The sequence below is a fragment of the Bos indicus x Bos taurus genome, chromosome 22, assembly GCF_003369695.1.
Source record: "Bos indicus x Bos taurus breed Angus x Brahman F1 hybrid chromosome 22, Bos_hybrid_MaternalHap_v2.0, whole genome shotgun sequence".
NCBI classification, from domain to species: domain Eukaryota; kingdom Metazoa; phylum Chordata; class Mammalia; order Artiodactyla; family Bovidae; genus Bos; species Bos indicus x Bos taurus.
Window position 1 is genome coordinate 17,936,535 of NC_040097.1, and position 18,722 is coordinate 17,955,256.

General features: G+C 49.5%; 1 protein-coding gene across 11 annotated transcripts in view; it reads right to left on the reverse strand.

The window, feature by feature from the left end:
- The window catches only part of ACOX2 (acyl-CoA oxidase 2), a 30,740-nt gene that overhangs the window by 3,611 nt on the left and 8,407 nt on the right, over positions 1-18,722 (reverse strand). For all 11 annotated transcript variants that reach the window (XM_027522528.1, XM_027522529.1, XM_027522535.1 and 8 more), the window contains 6 exons: positions 17,050-17,212; positions 15,742-15,932; positions 14,019-14,198; positions 11,657-11,762; positions 8,356-8,573; positions 581-713 (listed from right to left, as the gene is read on the reverse strand). In XM_027522528.1, coding sequence (XP_027378329.1) covers positions 581-713; positions 8,356-8,573; positions 11,657-11,762; positions 14,019-14,198; positions 15,742-15,932; positions 17,050-17,212 — 991 coding nt within the window. The remainder of the gene's footprint in view (positions 1-580; positions 714-8,355; positions 8,574-11,656; positions 11,763-14,018; positions 14,199-15,741; positions 15,933-17,049; positions 17,213-18,722) is intronic.

Genomic DNA, 18,722 nt, shown 5'->3' on the forward strand with positions numbered 1-18,722 from the left:
TCACCTATGTACTTGTCATTGACTTGGCTTCCTGGGACACTGATGCACTGCGGCAGCCCCTCTGTCCCTGGGGTGCTGTTCCTTAAAGAGGAAGGAGGGCATCTCTCCCAAGTGGTGAGATCTGAGAGACACCCCCCCCCCCCAAGCTTCCTGTCCCTCTCAACACCTGCTGTATCAACACTAAACTGAGAGTTAAAAGGCTGAAAATAAGGTGGTTAAATCAGTGCAGCCGTTTGTCTTCTTATTTCTGTTACTTAAACGCCAGCCTGCCTCTCTGTGTGTATGCCCTTGGGTATGTCAAGCTGTGATTTAGAGCTTGGTCCTTCCTCCTAATTCCCTTCACCAAATTCTGAGCAGTGCATTTTGCGGATTACAGTTCAAACTCAGAGACGCTGCCAGGCCACATCCCTGCTCCTGTTTTTTGTGTTTTTTTTGTATTCTTAAAATACTGTAAATAGATATACTATGCCAAGCAATTTCTAACCTAATGGACATCGATTGCCATGGGAAAGCATGGAGGTACAGTCACTGCTTGTTCCCTGCTCTCTTAGGTAATTTATCAAGTGTTCTAGTCAGCTACCTCAGTATTGGTGGGTGACTTCTGAGCCCACTGGAACAGACGTTCATAGGCATGTCCATCATAACAGCCGAGTGCTGAATTTAAACACTGATCCGTGAAGTCAAAAGCATCAGTTAACAAGATAGCATCCTTCCTGAGAGGAAAAAAGAGAGTTTGTGAGTATATTAGATTGCTTGATTCATCTGGAATGGTGAATAATAACATCTAATTAGAAGTTGCACCATTATCCACTTTTTGAACAGCTCAGTTTTAATTTTTTTTGCAAGTTTTAATTTTTGATCAGTTATATAGGCACAGTAGAAAGAGTCAAATAGGTTTTCAAGGCTTGTTATTTAAACTCAGCATATCCCTGCCTCTCACCTCCATTTCTTCCCCCCAGCCCCTAGAGGCAGTCGAAGTTTTACTCTCTTAGCGGCTTTTTAGGGAACTGACCTGAATGCCTCTCAGTGTCTTGTTTGTATTACTACTTCCTGTTCAGTGTTGCTAGATATCATCTGTGCCTGTTACAGAAGATTGGATTTGTTTTAGCACGCCTCTCCTCGCTTGCGCCACCGTGCCCTCCCCACCCCCAGCCTCTGCCTCCTCTCCTTGGTCGTCCTGCCTCCTAGTATAGTTAGTTTCGGCCAGACTAACATTCAGTGCTTACCTTGTAACGGCTGTGTATTCTATATGTTATTATGACTTTAGACGCTCTCTGTTCACAGCTCGGCCGTGCTCCACCAACGCTCTCCTGACACAGGGATCGCTCTCCTGGCCCTTCTGTCATAATTCTTAGTGGTTTCACTGTCTGTGTGGATCCTCTAGAACTTGATGCCTCAGTTCCTGACTCTCCTGCACTGATCTTCTGCAGCCTCCCTCTGACTGCCAGGGTCACACGCCCGGGCTTGTCATCCATGTCTTCATTTCACCGTAAGCCCAGCCGTTTTCTTTTTCACCGTTTCTTGTCTTTCTAGCTTACTCCCTCTACTGCTCTGACTTCTGTAATTCTCATTTTACCTTTCAGGCAGCAAAATTATTTTCTTTTAACCTATGGAATGAAGTTATTTAAAAACTTGTTTACATGCTTCTCTTCCTTTTTTAGCAGAGGATATGAAATAAAATACATGACTGTTTACACTCTTCCTTAACCCTCATTTCACACGGCATTTGAGGTGCGTGGGATACTGTACTTACTTTAATCCTGGATGGCCTTTCCTCATCATTATGACATGGTTTTCCTACAGGGCTGTTCATAATTCTTTGACACTACTGGCACCTACTGCCTCAAGTCCCCTATCTATGTGAGCTGTCTTTCTTCATCCATCTGAAATTCCATGGTCTGTTATATTCACTCGCTGCAAGATACATTCAACAGGTTTCTTGCTTGTCATACTTGTTCAGCAAAATACCGTCCCTTGTTATATCCCGTTTTCCACCGACTTTGTCCCGCACCTTTGTAACAATATATGCCTGAAAAACCAATACTGACTGCCCTGAAGACTCGAGCGGGCCCTGATCGCTGCTTGGCAGTCACTCTTGGTGGCTTGAATTCATTCACTTGTTCATTCTCTTACCTTCTCTCCCACCTGCTCTTTGATCCTCAGATCTGTGGTGCTCACTTGCCCATCTCTCTTAACCTAGGTGACTTTGAGTCCCGTTTCACTGGTGTGAAAATAGAAGTGGTAAGAGGAGTCCACAAGTTCCCAAGCGTGCATGTAAACATACGGGGTTTTCTCTCTGAACAGGTGCACTGTCCTAGTTACCAGCTCCGGCCAGTCCCCCTTGTGCACTGATACCTTCCCCGCTTGCCCAATAGAGCCGTGTTCCAGAAGTCCTCCTGTATTTCCACCGCAATGTCGAAATTCCCGTCTGTACTGGGTCGTGTCCATCGGTGTACAAACAGGCTGCCATTTCTCCCATCTGTATCAAAACACTCATTTGACTCTGTTTCCCTCCCCATCGTCTCACCTGTACCTCGCCTCCCCTTTGTGACAAAACTCCTTGAAAGTGTCCAGCTTCTTTATGCTTGCTCTTTCCAGTTGTTCTTGTCTGGCTGTTCTCCTCAGCTAGATTCAGGTTTTCATTCCCTCCACTCCGCTTAAGCAGCTTTTGTCAAGGTCGTCTCCTCCTTGTCTTTGAAGGGTCCTGAGACTCAGTGCCTGGGCCTCTCCTCTTCATACACTCACCCCTCATGATACTGTCCTTCTGGTGGCTTTAAATACCAACCGCACGCCAGTGGCTTCTGCATTTCTCTCTCCAGCCTCACCTGCTTACTAACGGTTTACATGATTTCTAGCGGGCTCTTCAAACTTGAGGTATTCAAAAACAGCCTCCTGATCTTCGAGAAATTCTGTCGACCCTACCCAAACCTGGCTCTCCTGTAGCCTTCCCCGTTTACAGTAAATGGTGACTCGGTCCTGGCCCCAAACCTGAGCTCCTCTCGGTCTCTTACTTTCCACGTCGGATCTGTTAGCAAATCTTGTTCTGTCTCAAGAATAAACCCAAACTTGGACCGCTTCCCCCGACCTCCAGTGCTGTCACGCTGGTCCAGTCCGCCAGCATCTCTCACCGGGCTTATTGCGGCCTCCTAACTGGTCTCTCCGGAGAAGGCAATGGCACCCCACTCCAGTACTCTTGCCTGGAAAATCCCATGGACGGAGGAGCCTGGTAGGCTGCAGTCCATGGGGTTGCTAAGAGTCGGACATGACTGAGCAACTTCACTTTCACTTTTCACTTTCATGCATTGGAAAAGGAAATGGCAACCCACTCCAGTATTCTTGCCTGGAGAATCCCAGGGACACGGGAGCCTGCTGGACTGCCATCTTTGGGGTTGCACAGAGTTGGACACGACTGAAGCGACGCAGCAGCAGCAGCAGCAACTGGTCTCTCTGCTTTTCACCCCTCCCCAGTCGGTTCCTAACATGGCAACTGGAGTGATCCTTTATATACACACCTCAGATTCCCTCAGATTGCGTGTGTTATGCTCAGAACCACTCACAGCGAAGGGCAGAGTCTTGTCTTTGTCGTGCCCTCCAGCCCCTGCACTGCCCTTGCCAGCACACCCGCAGCTCGCCGACCTCTGCTCTCATTCTCCACCTCAGTCATGCGACTCCAGCTGCTGCGGCCTTTTCTCTTTCCCTGGGTGTACGTGCCGAGCGTGCTCTGCCTGCCAACGTTCGTACTTCTCCCTTGCATGGAGTGTGCTTTTCCCAGCCAGCCACACGCTCCTCCTACCTCCCCACCTTCAGATCTTTCTTCAGATCATCACCGTCCCTGGGAGGCCCTCTCTGACCTCGTGAAACTCCGGTCCTCCGTCCCCAGCCGCAGCGTTCCCAATCCCCGGCCCTGTTGTCCTGCCTTTGTAGTGTTTGTGACCGCTGCCTAAATGTTTGGCCTGGTTCATGGGTGTGTGTTGCTTCTCCTCTGGCCTTTTCAGCCTGAAACTCGTATGCTTCATTTGAGGAATGTTTTCTTGCACTGTTTTATTAATGATTTGCTCCCTTCGGTATTTTCTGTCTTCTCTTTCTAGTCCCATTCTTCAGATGGACAGTTAGAATCAGTCCTCTCACTATTTTTTGTCTTCTGTCCTTTTTCTGTCGTCTTCGGTTTGCTTGCTTTCTACGAGATTTCTGCAGCTTTGTCCTCCGGTCCTTCAGCTGAGCTTCTCATTTTCGCTGTCATTGATTTCACAGAACTCTTTCTGTTGCTCTTCTCTGAATATTACTTCTTAAGAAATGACGTTCTTTTCTGCTTGCCATACGTCCTGTGAACTCTTTGAGGGTGTTACTGATCTTTCAAAAAAGTTTTCACCCGGAAGATTCTCTTGTGTCTTTGGAGTTGCCTTGTTCTTGCTTGGTCTCTGTCTTTTATGACGGGTTTTCCTCGAGTGCTGGCAATCCCTGAGTGTCTGGTCATAGCTAAGAGTAGGACAGTCTAGCTGATTACAAGTCTGGTGTACTTGTCAGCGTGGAATTCCCTGTGGGCTGAACTGGGTGGACCATTGGGGAACCCTGGTGTCAGTATCTTCACATCTCTCTTCTTTGGACTGGTCAGATTCTCCAGAGGACCATGATGGCATTTTCCTACAGGACACTGACCTGGCTGCCAGTTTGCTGGGCACTTGTGGGAAAAGGGAGCTTGCCAGGTGGTGCCAGAGGTACAGAACTGCCTGCCAGTGCAGGAGACATAGAGAGGCAGGTTCAATCCCTGGATCGGGAGGATCCCCTGGAGGGGGGCATGGCAACCCACTCCAGTATTTTTGCCTGGAGAATCCCAGGGACAGAGGAACCTGGTGGGCTACAGTCCGCAGGGTCACAGAGAGTCAGACATGACTGAAGCGACTTGGCACGCATGCACATGTGGGAAAAGAGGGCTGGGGGAGACGGCTGTCAGCATTAGCCTATAAACATGTCTTCAGGCCCCTGGTTTCTGTAGGGTGGCCCAGTGGTCCTCACCCTCAACTAAGCCTGAGGTCTTCTAGTCTGCAGACCCTCTGCTCAGCCTTTGGCCAGGGTTTGGTCAGGGAAGGTCTTACCCCTGCTCAGAGAGGAGGAGAGGAGCGGGGATCGGGCTCCTTCTGAAGTAGACTCCAGCCCACCCTGTCGGTCCTCCCTTCACCCCCGTTGCCAGAGGGACCTGGTGCTGCAGCTCTTGGGTTCTGTGGTGGCCCTTGATGGCTTCTCGGCTTCTGCTACTTTTGGTTTGTGATTCAGTGTAATCAGGTCTGCCGAGTCACTGTTTGTCCATCTCCTCTCCAGAGTTCCTGTTTCCCTCTCCTGCGCTCTCTCTCTGGGGGTTTATGCCTTTTAACATTTTAAAATTAATTTATTGATGTTTTTAGTAGGGTTTCAGGAGGGAACAAAAGTAAATGCACATGTTCAGTCTGCCATCTTTGCCTAAAAGTGTCACCCCTGGGATTTTAGGACTGTTTAAACCACTAAAAACTGTTTTAGTCGCTAATTACCATGACGCAGAGAGCTGGTTCTTAGTGTCACTTAGAATAGTGTGCCATCCTTCATTTGTCAGCTCAGAAATCTGAGGGTGATGCTGAATAATCAAGGCGTGGAGTGTGGCACAGGACTGTTAAAAGCCTGGAGTCTCTTAGGCTCCTAATTACCCGGCCGCAGTAGGAAGGTTACTTTAGAAACCGTAATGTGAATAAATCCGCGTGTGGGTTTGATGTACGCACATTGTTTGCGTCAGTGCTTTCTTGTCTGAATTGTAAGTCTCTGGGCCCAAGGGAAGCACTCAGCATGCTGTTGCAAATTTAAAAAAAAATCATGCTTATCGGTGATCTTTTGTGTTTCTTTATCACAAACAGTCAGGGCTAGAACGTTATCATCTTCATGTGCTTTAAATGCCAAGCGTTTCAGAAAGTTAGACACACTTGGGCTTGAAATGTGCAGTACTCAATTATGCTATTAATGGTTCTAATCACTGGATTCTCTCTATTAGGGACAGTTTCATACCTGGGACATAATTTTACATCTGATATAGTTTTGATAATTTTTGAGTTTCAATTCACTGAGCATCAACTTGGAGTCACAAGTAACGTGTTGGATATTGTTCAAAATGAAAAGAAGTTGGTCTAGCTTTTTTTCTTTTAATCTCCTTCATGAATATCTTTTTTTTTTTTTTTTTTTTTAAGTTCAACTCTTTATTGGCTGTGCCTTGCCGGATTTGGGATCTCATTTCCCTGACCAGGAGGGATTGAACCTGTGGCTGCTTCCTGCAGTGGAAGCGTGGAGTCCTAACTGCAGGACCATCAGGGAAGTCCCCTTTTCTTTTGTTCTCCTATTCTTGTTGATGGTGTGAACTACTGGAGGTTTTTGGGGAAGAGTCGTACACTTATGCGTCATGCCCTGCGTGGCTTCCAACAAACACAGCAGGCATCGTCTTTTCTCAGAAAAGCAATGTCACAGATTGTTTCCTTTTCCATCTTATGGACAATGGTTACTAATTAGTAATAATTTCTATTTCTTCCAGTATCCTGGTCATTTGGGGCTTTGGTTTTCTTAAAGTGATCATTTTGATTATATATAAAGTGACAGGATGAATGTATTGCATTAGTATGTCATGGCGGTCAACTGCACTGCTTATGCTGTCTGTAAAAACTATATTATTGTTGAGCAAAGTCCAGGAGATCATTAAGAACAGCGAAGCCTAGCATGCTGCAGTCCATGCAGTCGCAAAGAGTCAGACACGACTGAGTGACTGGACAACAACAAATTGTTTTACAAGTCAGGACACGAATTACTAGATTTTAAAAATGTCATCTTGAAGCTGAGGGAGTATTAAAGTGAGTTTAGTCAACTAAGCACATTCAACAAAAATAAGGATATATTTGAAATAAACAATAGCCCAGCCTTCATTTTAACATGCAGTTTAAGAGCACGTGCTCTGGAGGTAGATGGGTCCTAGACTGTGCCCTGCCCCTCTTCTGGCTGGTTGTGTGACCTTCAACCCTAAGTCCCAGTTTTCTCCCCTTTATAAAGTAGGGAAATTAATAGTATCCACTTCGGAAGCCTATCAGGATTAAATGAGATGATGAATATAGAAGCTTTTGGCATACTGTCTGGTAAACATAAGTGTTCCTTAAGTACTGCTGCTGCTGCTAAGTCGCTTCAGTTGTGTCCAACTCTGTGCGACCCCATAGACGGCAGCCCACCAGGCTCCCCCGTCCCTGGGATTCTCCAGGCAAGAACACTGGAGTGGGTTGCCATTTCCTTCTCCAATGCATGAAAGTGAAAAGTGAAAGTGAAGTTGCTCAGTCGTGTCCGACTCTTCGAGACCCCATGGACTGCAGCCTACCAGGCTCCTCCGTCCATGGGATTTTCCAGGCAAGAATACTGGAGTGGGGTGCCATCACCTTCTCCATCCTTAAGTGCAGTGTCAGACTTTATTTTTTGGGGCTCCAAAATCACCGTAGATGGTGACTGCAGCCATGAAATTAAAAGACACTTGGTCCTTGGAAGAAAAGTTATGACCAACCTAGATAGCATATTACAAAGCAGAGACATTACTTTGCCAACAAAGGTCTGTCTAGTCAAGGCTGTGGTTTTTCCAATGGTCATGTATGGATGTGAGAGTTGGACTGTGAAGAAAGCTGAGCGCCAAAAAATTGATGCTTTTGAACTGTGGTGCTGGAGAAGACTCTTGAGAGTCCCTTGGACTGCAAGGAGATCCAACCAGTCCATTCTGAAGGAGATCAGCCCTGGGATTTCTTTGGAAGGAATGATGCTAAAGCTGAAACTCCAGTACTTTGGCTACCTCATGCGAAGAGTTGACTCATTGGCAAAGACTCTGATGCTGGGAGGGATTAGGGTCAGGAGGAGAAGGAGACGACAGAGGATGAGATGGCTGGATGGCATCACTGACTCGATGGACGTGAGTCTGAGTGAACTCCAGTAGTTTGTGATGGACAGGGAGGCCTGGTGTGCTGCGATTCATGGGGTCACAAAGAGTCAGACACGACTGAGCGACTGAACTGAAGACTAAGTAAGACTCATTAATACTATTCTTGATACACAGTATTAATATGTAGTATGCTTTATTTTATTCATATTCTATGGATTCTATCATTGCCGGATCATGTTAGAGTTTGAGGTAGCTAGATGATTTACTCTGAAACATTTTAGTTGTGATTTTTTTCCCCTTATTTTTTCCCCTTTCTTAATCCATAGTGTGTCCAGGACTGTTGCTGCTTTTGCCAGACCTCCATTTAGCAAGAATTTTGGAGCTGAAGGTTTTGGTGTTTGAAATGAACAGAGGGTTGAGGGTGAAGGGCAGCCACTCACCGGATGAAGGGGAGCAGGTCCAGGTAGGCTTTTCTCGCCATGTCTATTTGGGCACCAGACAGGAAGCCGTCATGGAGGAAGTCGCCCGCGTTAGTCAGGATGCCATGTAGGGCATAGAGGTCAGAGAGGCGTTTGAGCACCTGGTGAATCGCTGGCTGGCTTTCCAATTTCTCCAGAGCTTCTGTGAAAATCTTCACAGTGACATAATAGAGGTGTGCCTACAAAGATGCAGAGATGCGTTAACCTCTGATTTCTGCCTCCACAAATCATCCCGGAAGCTTGGCAAGACTGCTGGAAGAAGGTTGCTGTGGCCGTGTGTTTCCCAGCAGTCTGACAAGCAGCCGCCTCTCTCCTAGCTCACTGCGTCTGGCTAAGCCTTTTCGACGGTGTCCGTGTGCGTGCTAGCGGCTGGTGGGCTCTGGAACTTGGCCCTTCGCTTCTCATTGTGCTTGGGGCAGTTTCAAGTTGGTTTGAAAGAAAGAATACAGGAGTGTTGGAGGCTGACCTGGGCCAGGGGGGACAGCACCGCTTTTCTCGAGAAAATAGCCGTTTATTGTCTGCCGTGTTCACCGCCTTGCCGCCTGTACCTGGGCCGCTGACCCCGTGCCGAGTTCGCAGCAGTTGGATGTGGTTAAGGAGCGGAGGTGCTCCGCCGCCCTCCCGGGTCAGATGCCTTGGTGCTCAGGCTGCACCCGGTGTGGCAAAGTTAGAGACCCTCACTTTCCCACTTACACCCTGGGTCCCTTTTCTCACCTGAGAGCCGCATCCCTGAATTCTCAGGGCTCTGGATTGAAGAGTGGAGTGATGAAGAGCTGCCCGAGGGTGCCCGCCTCTGCCTTATGGAGCAGGAAGGGGGCCAGAGAGAGGAGGGGCTCCTTGGGGCAAGGCTGAGCTGCACCCTGGCACCGTGCTCTGAACACAGTCAGCCTTAGTTTGTGACTGTATTGGTTTCAATCTTCTCTCCTGTCCAGGTTGGGGTGGGAGTGGGATTTATACTCTGTAGCATTTATACTCTGTGATCGGTCATGTCTGACTCTTTGCCACCATTAGACTATAGCCCACCAGGCTCCTCTGTCCATGGGATTTCCCAGGCAAGAAGACTGGAGTGGGTTGCCACTTCCTCCTCCAGGGCATCTTCCCAACCCAGGGATCGAACCCACGTCTCCTTTGTCACCTGCATCGCAGGGGGATGGATTCTTTACCGCTAAGGCACCTGGGGAGCCCTGTTTATGTACTCAAGCTGGCTCTCTAAGTTTTACATCTATTAACTCATATAACCTTCACAATAATCCTACAAGGTAGATCCTATTGTTAGCTCCATTTTGTGGAGGAAGCGTGTGAGGCATCTAGAGAGTAAGTTCCTCACCTAGGCACTGGCTAATGAGTGGTAGCAGTGAGTTCTGAACCAGGGCAGTCAGTCTCTCGATTAAGAATTGGTAGCATTACTCGCTACCCTGTGTTGCCAAAGCCACCAGAGACTGAGGCTGGATGTTACTGGGCCAGGACCAGAACTTGGGCCAGGGTTTGCTCCTGCTTGCCCACCCCTCTGCCACTGTTCCCACCAGCCCCTTGTGTTGCTCTGCTGGGCACGTCTGGTTTCCAGATGAGACCCCGTTGGGTCCTTGAGGTTTCTGTAGAGGACAGGGCCTCCCAGGGCCCAGAGCCCAGAAAGTGCGGGTTTCCCTGCCCATTATGACTTTAGAGGGTCGGCATCAGCACCGCCTTCCCAAGAAGCTGCTCATCCTTAAAACTGAGATTACGCGTCTCTCCCTCTTGGGGTCATGGGTATTAAATGAGGTAACCCCGGCAGTCGCGCCTGGTGCCTTTGAAGGCAGGGCATGGGTTTGGAAAGCAGGTGAACAGTGGGCAGGTGCGGTTCCTTTCTAGGTGTCTGGTGAGACTGCAGCCTTTGCTTACCCTCTCCTGTGCCGATGGTGCATTGAACACAGCAGGCAGCACCTCTATGGTGGACAGAGTGGAATGGAGGTGGCAGAATCACACCCACCCCACCCATGCAATGGAGGTGATGGGCCACCAGGTGGCGCTCCTGTCTGCCTGCCGCCGGGAGCTGCTGCAGAACCCTGGTGGGCTCTCCCGTTCTAAGGCGGCTGTCTTCTGGGCGTGCTGCCTGAGGATTGAAGCGACCACCTTGGTTCTCCAGCCATAGGTAGGCCCAGAGTCCCAGCGGCCTGAGCTAGAGCTCAGGAGCCATTCTTAGCTCCATGCCACTCCACTGCTGTCTGAAGCCTGCCCCTTCTTTCTTCCACACCCTGAATATTTCATCCACCCATCATGCATCCACCCACTTCTCTCCTTGCCCTCTGGCAGGTTCATGGTCTGGGGCACCCTCAGCCCTTTCCAGACTGCTGCCTGCTCTGTACTGGCCTCTAGCCTCCAGTCCTCTCCTCCCCCTGCAGCCTGTATGATCCTTCTAGCATGAAACTCATCGCTACACTCCTCTGATGGAAACCCTGCAAAGGCTTCCCACTGGAGTGAACACAAAACCCAGACTTCTCACAGTGCTGTCGGAGGGGCCAGGCCGTGCCTATCTTTCCTTCTCGCCTCCCTCCTTCCTCTCCAGATTCGTCGTCTTCCTTTAGGTTCTCCTTGGAAGGACGTGCATTTCCTCCCAAACGCTGTGCCTTTCCTTGCCTCCACGTCTTGCATCTCCTGACCCCTTTGCTGGAAATCCTTCCTCTCCAAAGCCACAGCCTCCACCCACTGCCTGGCTGATTGCAGCTCGCCCTTGCAGTCTTGGCCTGTATGGTTTTTCTGAGAAGGCTTTCTGACTCCTTAAGGGCGGTGAACTTGGACCTGCTGTGGGACCTTGGGGCAGCCTGTATTTCCCTGTGGCAGTGCTTTCTTGATCGTAGCCATGCATGGCCTCTCTTGAGCCCCCCAGAACCCAGTCTGACGGCGGGTGTTGGAGTGCTCTAGTATTTGCTGGCAGACAGTGAATTATGCACAAACACAAAATACAGTGTAAACGGAATCAGACATCTATGGATTGTCTGTGGGGCTAAGGGGAGACTTGACCTGCTTTTCTCTCTGGGAGGAAATATTTGAACAACCTGAAGCAAATCCAATAACACTGCCTCATTACGTTTTTTCTCTAAGAGCTGCCAGCAAGACTGCTTTGGAGTTAAGTCCTTTAATTAAAATACCCGGGGCTAAAGGCTTGAAAGTGAAATGAGGGCAGCCACTGAGCAGGGCTGAGGCATGATGGCAGGTTTTCTCGGCCTGGCGGCTTGCTGGGGAAACAGAACGGGGCCCTTTCAGCTCTGGCTGACTGGCAGCTCACCTTGGTGGCCTGGACATGGATGACAGTGGTCTGGTTCCACGCATCGTGCTCATCGGCCCCGGCTTGCCTCAGCGTCTGTAAGTGATGCACTGAGTCCTTTATGAGCCTAAAGGCCGGAGAAAATAAAGGTTCTGTTTCTTGACTGAGTGGAGAAGGGATTGATGGCATTTGATCCCAGGATGCCTGGGGTCCCACAGAAGTAGAACAGTTCTATTTATTGACTGTTTGTTGGTGTTGGAAACCTAAACAATGTCCTTGTTGTATATAAACTCCTTAACCCTTTTAAGGGTAAGGCATTCCCAGTTTGCAGTGGGAAACGTGGAGTCCTAGAGAGGTTAATTAAGCGAGTCACGCAGTGAGGAAGGAGTTCATAACCCCCTAGCTGCGCCAGGCGCCCTCCCCTCTTTCTGATGTGGTCTCCACCCTGATCCCAGTATTTTCAGGCCACTCAGTTGACTGGCTTCTGTGCCGAGCAAGGAGAGTGATTTTCCTCTAAGGCTAGTTGAAGCCTGCCAGTCACCCACTGTGCTCCAAGTTCCACCTAAGGGACTTTAGAAAGGAGGAAAGAAAACCATCCTTTGTTCTCCAGACTACAAAATTGGTCATTTGTTTAGTTAACCTTTATTCTCTTATCTTCTGTTCCCTGCCCATCCCCTCCTGACCCTTGGAATTTGTATGCAAAACAAGCTATTTATTAGGCAATACTTATGTTGCTTTGTCACGGGATATGTAAGCACATGACACATCTGAGTTCTGAGCAAAAAGCAATACACAGCCATCCCTTGCTATCTCTGGGGGGTGGGTGGGGGCAGGGAGAATGGTCCCAGGACCCCCACAGATACCAAAACAGAGATGCTCAAGTCCCTGTATGAAACAGTGTGGTATGGTCACAGGCTCTGCGTCCGCGGATATGGAGGCCAACCGGGGTGGCATTTTAATTACCCCGAACAGCCTTCTTTTGCCCACCCCTCCACTCCAGCTGAAATGTTACTTCTGTGAAGCCTGAACTTTGGTTTCTATCAGACTGGTTTACTGATGGATCCTCAGAGCCTGGTGGATTATTAAGTACTTGCTAGATATTTGTGGAGAAAATAGATGAATGTTCCAAGTTGCTTTTGATCTTGAAATAACTATTAACCATCCCTGGGATCACCGGTTGGGATGTAAGACCTCTTATTATGTACTGAAGCTGTTTTTTCCGGGTTGTTTTTGGTGTGCTGGTTGGGGAGGGCTCAGAAGGTGTCCCTCCTAGGTAGTTAAGTCTCTTCTCCGTGGGACTGTCTGTGTTTGGCCACGCCCAGTCTTTATTCCCAGCCCCTGGCACATGTGGATGTTCTTGGAACATAGTGTCTGACAGTATTTACTGAATGACAGAGTGGAGGAGTCTTTGGTCTTGTCTATGTGCCCTGAAGCTTACTAGACCCTGGAAATAAACAAAATCTATCCTTTGTTATACTCATATTTTAAGCGTTATTTTTAGATTGTGGGATGTTTTGACCATGAAAGTACCATTATCCCTCTGTATCCAGTTTTCACATCTTCACATTCAACCAAGGATCAAAAATACTTGGGAAAAACAAACTCCTGAAAGTTAGTTCCAAAAAGCAAAAGTAGAATTTGGTGCACACTGGTAACTATTAACATATCAGTAACGTATTTATTCCTGTTCACATAATATTTACATTTTATTAGGTATCATAAGTAATCTGGAGATGATTTAAAGTATATGGGAGGGTATGCATAGGTTTTATGCAAATACCCATAATATTGCAAATTTGCAAATATTCCATTTTATGGAAGGGATTTGTGTGTGTATCCTGAGAGTTTGATATCTATAGAGATCCTGGAACCAATCCCCTGCCGATACAGAGGGATGACTGCAATGCTTTATTTATTAGTATTAATATTAGTACTGATAGCAGTACTAGTATTATCAGTATTACATTATATAATTATATATAACTATTGCATACATAATTATTATGTTACATTGTCATATATAATTACATTATTATGCTATAATATTGTCAGCATTAGTACTGATAGTTTTTGTTATTTGCATTGTATGGGTACATTCTCTGTATTTCAAACCATAATAAGAGCCTAAAGATTTAAAAAATTCCTTGCACTGGTTTGAGAGCTAATGTCTTCCTGTTATCTTGAGCAGGATGGGGAAGTGACAGGTGTGAATTTGCCTTCTCTCTGCCCCTCATGGCAGAAACCGAGAGGAGTGAGGAGGTTGGAAAAGGGGGCTGGTTTTTGGAAGAGTATCCAAGACTGTACCCCCCAGCCAACCCCAAAGGCCCTAAGTGTAAAGGAGCCTGCCTCCAGGTGGGATAGTTGGTTTCTCCGCATGGCTCACCTGACTGCCACGTGTGCCCAGGCCGTGGTGTAGAGCTCGGGTTGGAGGAAGTCGGCTGCCGTTTGGGCTGGACACCTGGCCAGGTCAGGTGCGGTCAGGTATGCGACAGACTGAGGGAGAGACCCCTTCAATGCGGAGCCTGGGGACTTCTGAGTGTTCAGGTAGCTCTTTATCAGAAATCTGGGGGGCAGAGGTACCAAAAGGTGAGAGGGTTGGGGGGCCCCATGGGACAGCCCAGCACCCCTCTCTCCCAGCATCGTGCACCCTTAGGCTCCCCATGGGAGAACCAGGGCCACCCACGCTCTTTCCTGGGTCCCTGCTGGTGGCTGCTCCTCACTCAAAGCCACAGTGCATCTGAGGCTATAATTTCTTTCACAGTGAAATGGGCCTGGAGCCGCAGACCTTGGCAGACATCTTCAGATCCTGAACGTAAAGCCTTTTGATAATGGAACAGAATCTTCTGTCTTGGCTAGGATCTTGTGATTTGGGGATTTATGACGATTATACTGTGACTGCGGAAATTAAATTTTCTTAGCTGATAAAGGGATAGAGGCAAGATTGCGAACGTGAATGGGAGAATTACAGGTGGCTCTTAGCTTCTTCTTTATGATAATCCAGTGATTGGAGGCTCTGGGCCAGAGAAGCCTGGATTCCCATGCCACTCCACTGAGACCTCTGTGACCCTGTAGAAGTCACTTCTCTTCCCTCAGCCTCCTTGCTTCCAGCTCTAGATGACGATGATAGTCGTCTGATGGGTCTGTGAAAACTGGATGAGATAGTATTTTCTGAGCGCTTGGCACAGTGTGGGGCATTTGTATTCCTTTTGTAATTTGAAAAAAAAAAGTAATGTTGTATAGTTACAAGTTTTTAAAGAAATGTTATATAGCAAATTTGCCAGTCCTTTCTCCCTGCCTGGAGAAGTATTTGCCCTCTGTAGTCCCCTGAGATGGAGGCACGTGAAAGGCCCCGTCAGCCACAGAAGCACGAGAGAAGAAACTGCCTGTTGAGGGGATAAGGAATGAGTCATTCCTCCCTGCCTTTCAGGGTGGGGCCTCCGGCGCAGACTGTGCGCTAAACCTGGGCATGCCGCAGGGAGCCCCCCAGCACACAGAGAGAGACGCTCAGATCGTGTAACTGCTCCAAGGGAACGGCAGTTGCTGCCCTAGACAGAGTGGTGCCCTAGACAGAGTGGTCAGGGGGAGCATCTGGAGGAGGTATCGTTTTAGCTGAGACCTGAAGGGTGAGGAAGAGCCAGCTGGAGGGGAGTGAGGCCCCGCAGAAGTGAGCAGAGGAGGAGGTGGGGAGAGGATGGAGGGAGGCAGGGCCAGATCGAAAGGTCCTTTTAGGCTGCAGTGTGGGGTGTGGCCTTTTCCTGGGAGCTGAGGGAAGTGATTGAAGAATTGGGAGCCAGGGAAAGAGGTGATCTTCTTTAAGCTTTGAGAAGGTCCCTTGGCTGCCTGTGGAGAAAGGACTGAAGTGAGGCAGGTGGGAAGCCGCAGAGCAATGAGGAGACTGATGCTGTGGTCCAGGGGGCGGGGCTGGTGGCCTGGCTGAGGCTGCAGGGTCTGGGGAGAGGGGATGGATTGGAGACACGGTGTGGGAGCTGGGCAGCCCCCACGTGGCTTTCCCAAAGTCTGCTCCCTCCGTGGGCGTGAGATGATGCTTCAACCCAGGCAGCAGCTCGGTGGGATCCCTGGGGGCCAGGCAGAGGCCTGGGCCTTACCTGGCCGTCTGCAGGTAGAGCACCGTGTTCTCGCCCTCATAAGTGCAGGAGGCCGTCACTCTGGTGAGCAGGGAGGGCAGGCCGCTCAGCTTCGAGTAGCCGTGTCCACCGCAGGCCCTGCGGCACTGCTCGACCCCCTGGGTGCAGAAGTCCGACAGCATGGCCTTCAGACCTGCGCTCAGCGCGTGAAGCTGCGAGAATAAGAAGGGGGTCAGGTGGCGTCAGGAACGACGTGCCTGCCACTCACAGAGCGCCCACGGGTGCTGAGCACCGCTCTGTGCGGTGAGAACTGTCTCCTCAGCCCATGACTTGATGAATGAGAAGACAAAGGCTCGGGCCATAGAGAGAGGCAGTGTCACTGGAGGGCTGATAAGAACAAAGGATAAGTGTCCAGGCCAGTGTCTCCGGGATCTCAGGTAGAGAGTGCTTCCCAGGTCGGTCTCGCCATTATCCAGGAGCTGCAGATTGTCCCCACAAGCAGAGATTTTGGAGAGCTTGTCTGTGAGCGTGTGGGTCCACTGTCAACCCACTGTTTCGGGTTGTAGGAGTGGCCGCCAGGCAGTAGACCTGGTTTGAGTTTTTGGTTCTTGGAGACCCTTAGCCGTCTGTCAGACTTTTCAGGTCCTTGGGAGGAAGGGGCATGTCCCTTAAGCTCACTTTCCTCATCTGTAAAATGGGTATGGTGCCTGCTGTAGCGTGGACAGATTACTGAAGCAATGCTCATAAAACACAGGGCCTGGACGGACTAAATCTTAGTGTGTGTGTGTCCACAGTCCTTTATCTGAGAGGGCCTTGGAGCCAGATGTGTTTTTGGAATCAGAATATTTTTTGAATTTTAGAAAGGTAAAACAGGGCATTTAAGGTGGATTAAATATAACACACTTATAGGAGCCAGGGGCATCTTAGTGAGCTGATTGATGTACTGGTATTTCTGCTGCAAAATGTATTCACAGCGAGTGGGATAAATCTGGGCAGTTGCGGTCAAACCGTGCCACCCGGTGAGTTCTACGTGACTTTTGGTTTTCAGAACTTTCTGAGTTTCAGAGACACACCAGGGATTGCCCCCTGTGTTCTGTACACCGTCTGTGATTACTTCATCTAACATATTTAGAGCTTCCTGGGGGCCAGACCTGGGAGGATTCTATGTCAGAATACGGTTCACCCGGGGCGGGAGGTGGGCTGGGATGTTGGAAATCTTCTGTGGGCGGGGAGGCAGGAAAAGCCCAGGGCGGGCAGGACTGGGGCTGTGTCCCGGGGGAGGACAGTTTCAGCCACGGTCCCAGCTTCTGCCCCGCAGGAAGCAGGTACCTCAGGCAGGAGTGCGAAGTCTCCGTCCAAAATGAAGCTGTAGGAATGGTGGAAGAACTCCAGGAGGTTGTTGGCCACGAAGTGGAACGCATAGGCCATGGCCAGCGGAGGAAAGAGTTTCTGCTGCTGAGTCTGGTAATCTAGAACCTTCGCCTCTGGGTCGCTGAGGGAAAGGAAAGCAGATGTAGAAGGTTGCTACCTGCCCCACCCACCTTCCCTGAGGCCATAAAAGCCTTAAAAATGACAGTTGATAACTCACTGCCAGACTTGACGTAGAGGGACATGGTACCACTAATAGCCTTAAAATTCCATCTCACATGAACACCCACACGTTTCACTGTAGAAATGCTGGCGTGTTTGCTGGTGGGTGCTGCCCCTTGTGGAGGTTTACAGAATTAGAGCATATGTACCTGCGAAAATCTGGCAAGTTCTGAATACCAACATACCTGGTCTCAAGGATTTGAGGTGAGGGCTTGTGGCCCTGAAGCCCGGGGTATTTGACCCTTGACCTTTCACTGTCCAGCTTCATGTGCTGTGTGCTGGGGAACACCGTGAAGCCTAGTCAGTACCTCTTAGGCTGTGAACGTGGGTTTGATGCAGTTCCGAGGTAGGGATTTCTCCTGCCTCGTCCATTACTGTGTCCTCAGCGCTTGAGACTCTGGTCAGCATTTGGGGCCTGTGGTAGGTAACTACTTGTGGGTTGAGAAAAAGTGTGACCATGAGAGGCCTCCCGTTGGGGATGGGGTGAAACCTGGTGTCTCTTCCTCAGGCCAGCAGCCCCTCACCTGGACATGCACTGTTATAACCATCCTCAGGGCGTTTCTGCAGCCCATAAACCTGGGCCCCAGCAGGACGGCACTGGCGATACCGTCTTCCCAGCTCGCCTGTCACCAGAGACGACTCCCTCAGCCCAGGATTCTGAAGCCAGGCTGGCCGAGGTGCCTTGGGCTTGCCAGCGAAGGACCCTGGACTGAGGGCCTGGCGTGCCTCACTGCCCTGGAAGAGCATTCTTGTCAGGCCCATTCGTAGATGGAGAAGCTGAGGGACGGGAGGGTTGGGCGGCTAGTCTGAGGTCCCGCAGCTAGCGAGCAGCCGAGTTGAGGGTGGCCCCAGGCCTGCCTGGTTTCGCCCCTCAGTCCACTTTGCATTAGTCACCTGTGGATCCTTGAGCCCATGGTGTGAAACTCCACCAGATTCTTAGACCAGATGTTCGCAAGTTCCGGTCCTGGTGGTCTCGCTCTTCCCTTTAGAAGTGAGGAAGTAGGCCTAGAGAGGGCAGAGGACTTGCCCAGGGTCACTTAGTGGAGTTGGGGCAAGAACCGCCCTGACCCCGCCTGTCTCTGCCCCACAAGTTCAGTCAGCTGTGCCATGTCCAGCCCAACCTCTCTCCCTGAGCTCACACTGCAGCCCTGTAGGCCCAGACTCCAGTTTGCTGCATCGTGGGTGTGTGCCCGTGTGGTTTGTTCTAGAAGATTCTTTGTCTACCGAAAATTGAAATGTAATGGGCAGTTCTATATTTTTTTTCTGGTGAATCTGATAACTGCGTGTGTGTGTGTGCGCCTGCATGCTTGAGGGAACATGGCTTTGTACACGTACACATATTAAAGCAGAAAAACTTATGTTTTTCTCCTGTGGATTACCTGCTACTTTTAAAATGAGAAAAATAAGTGCAA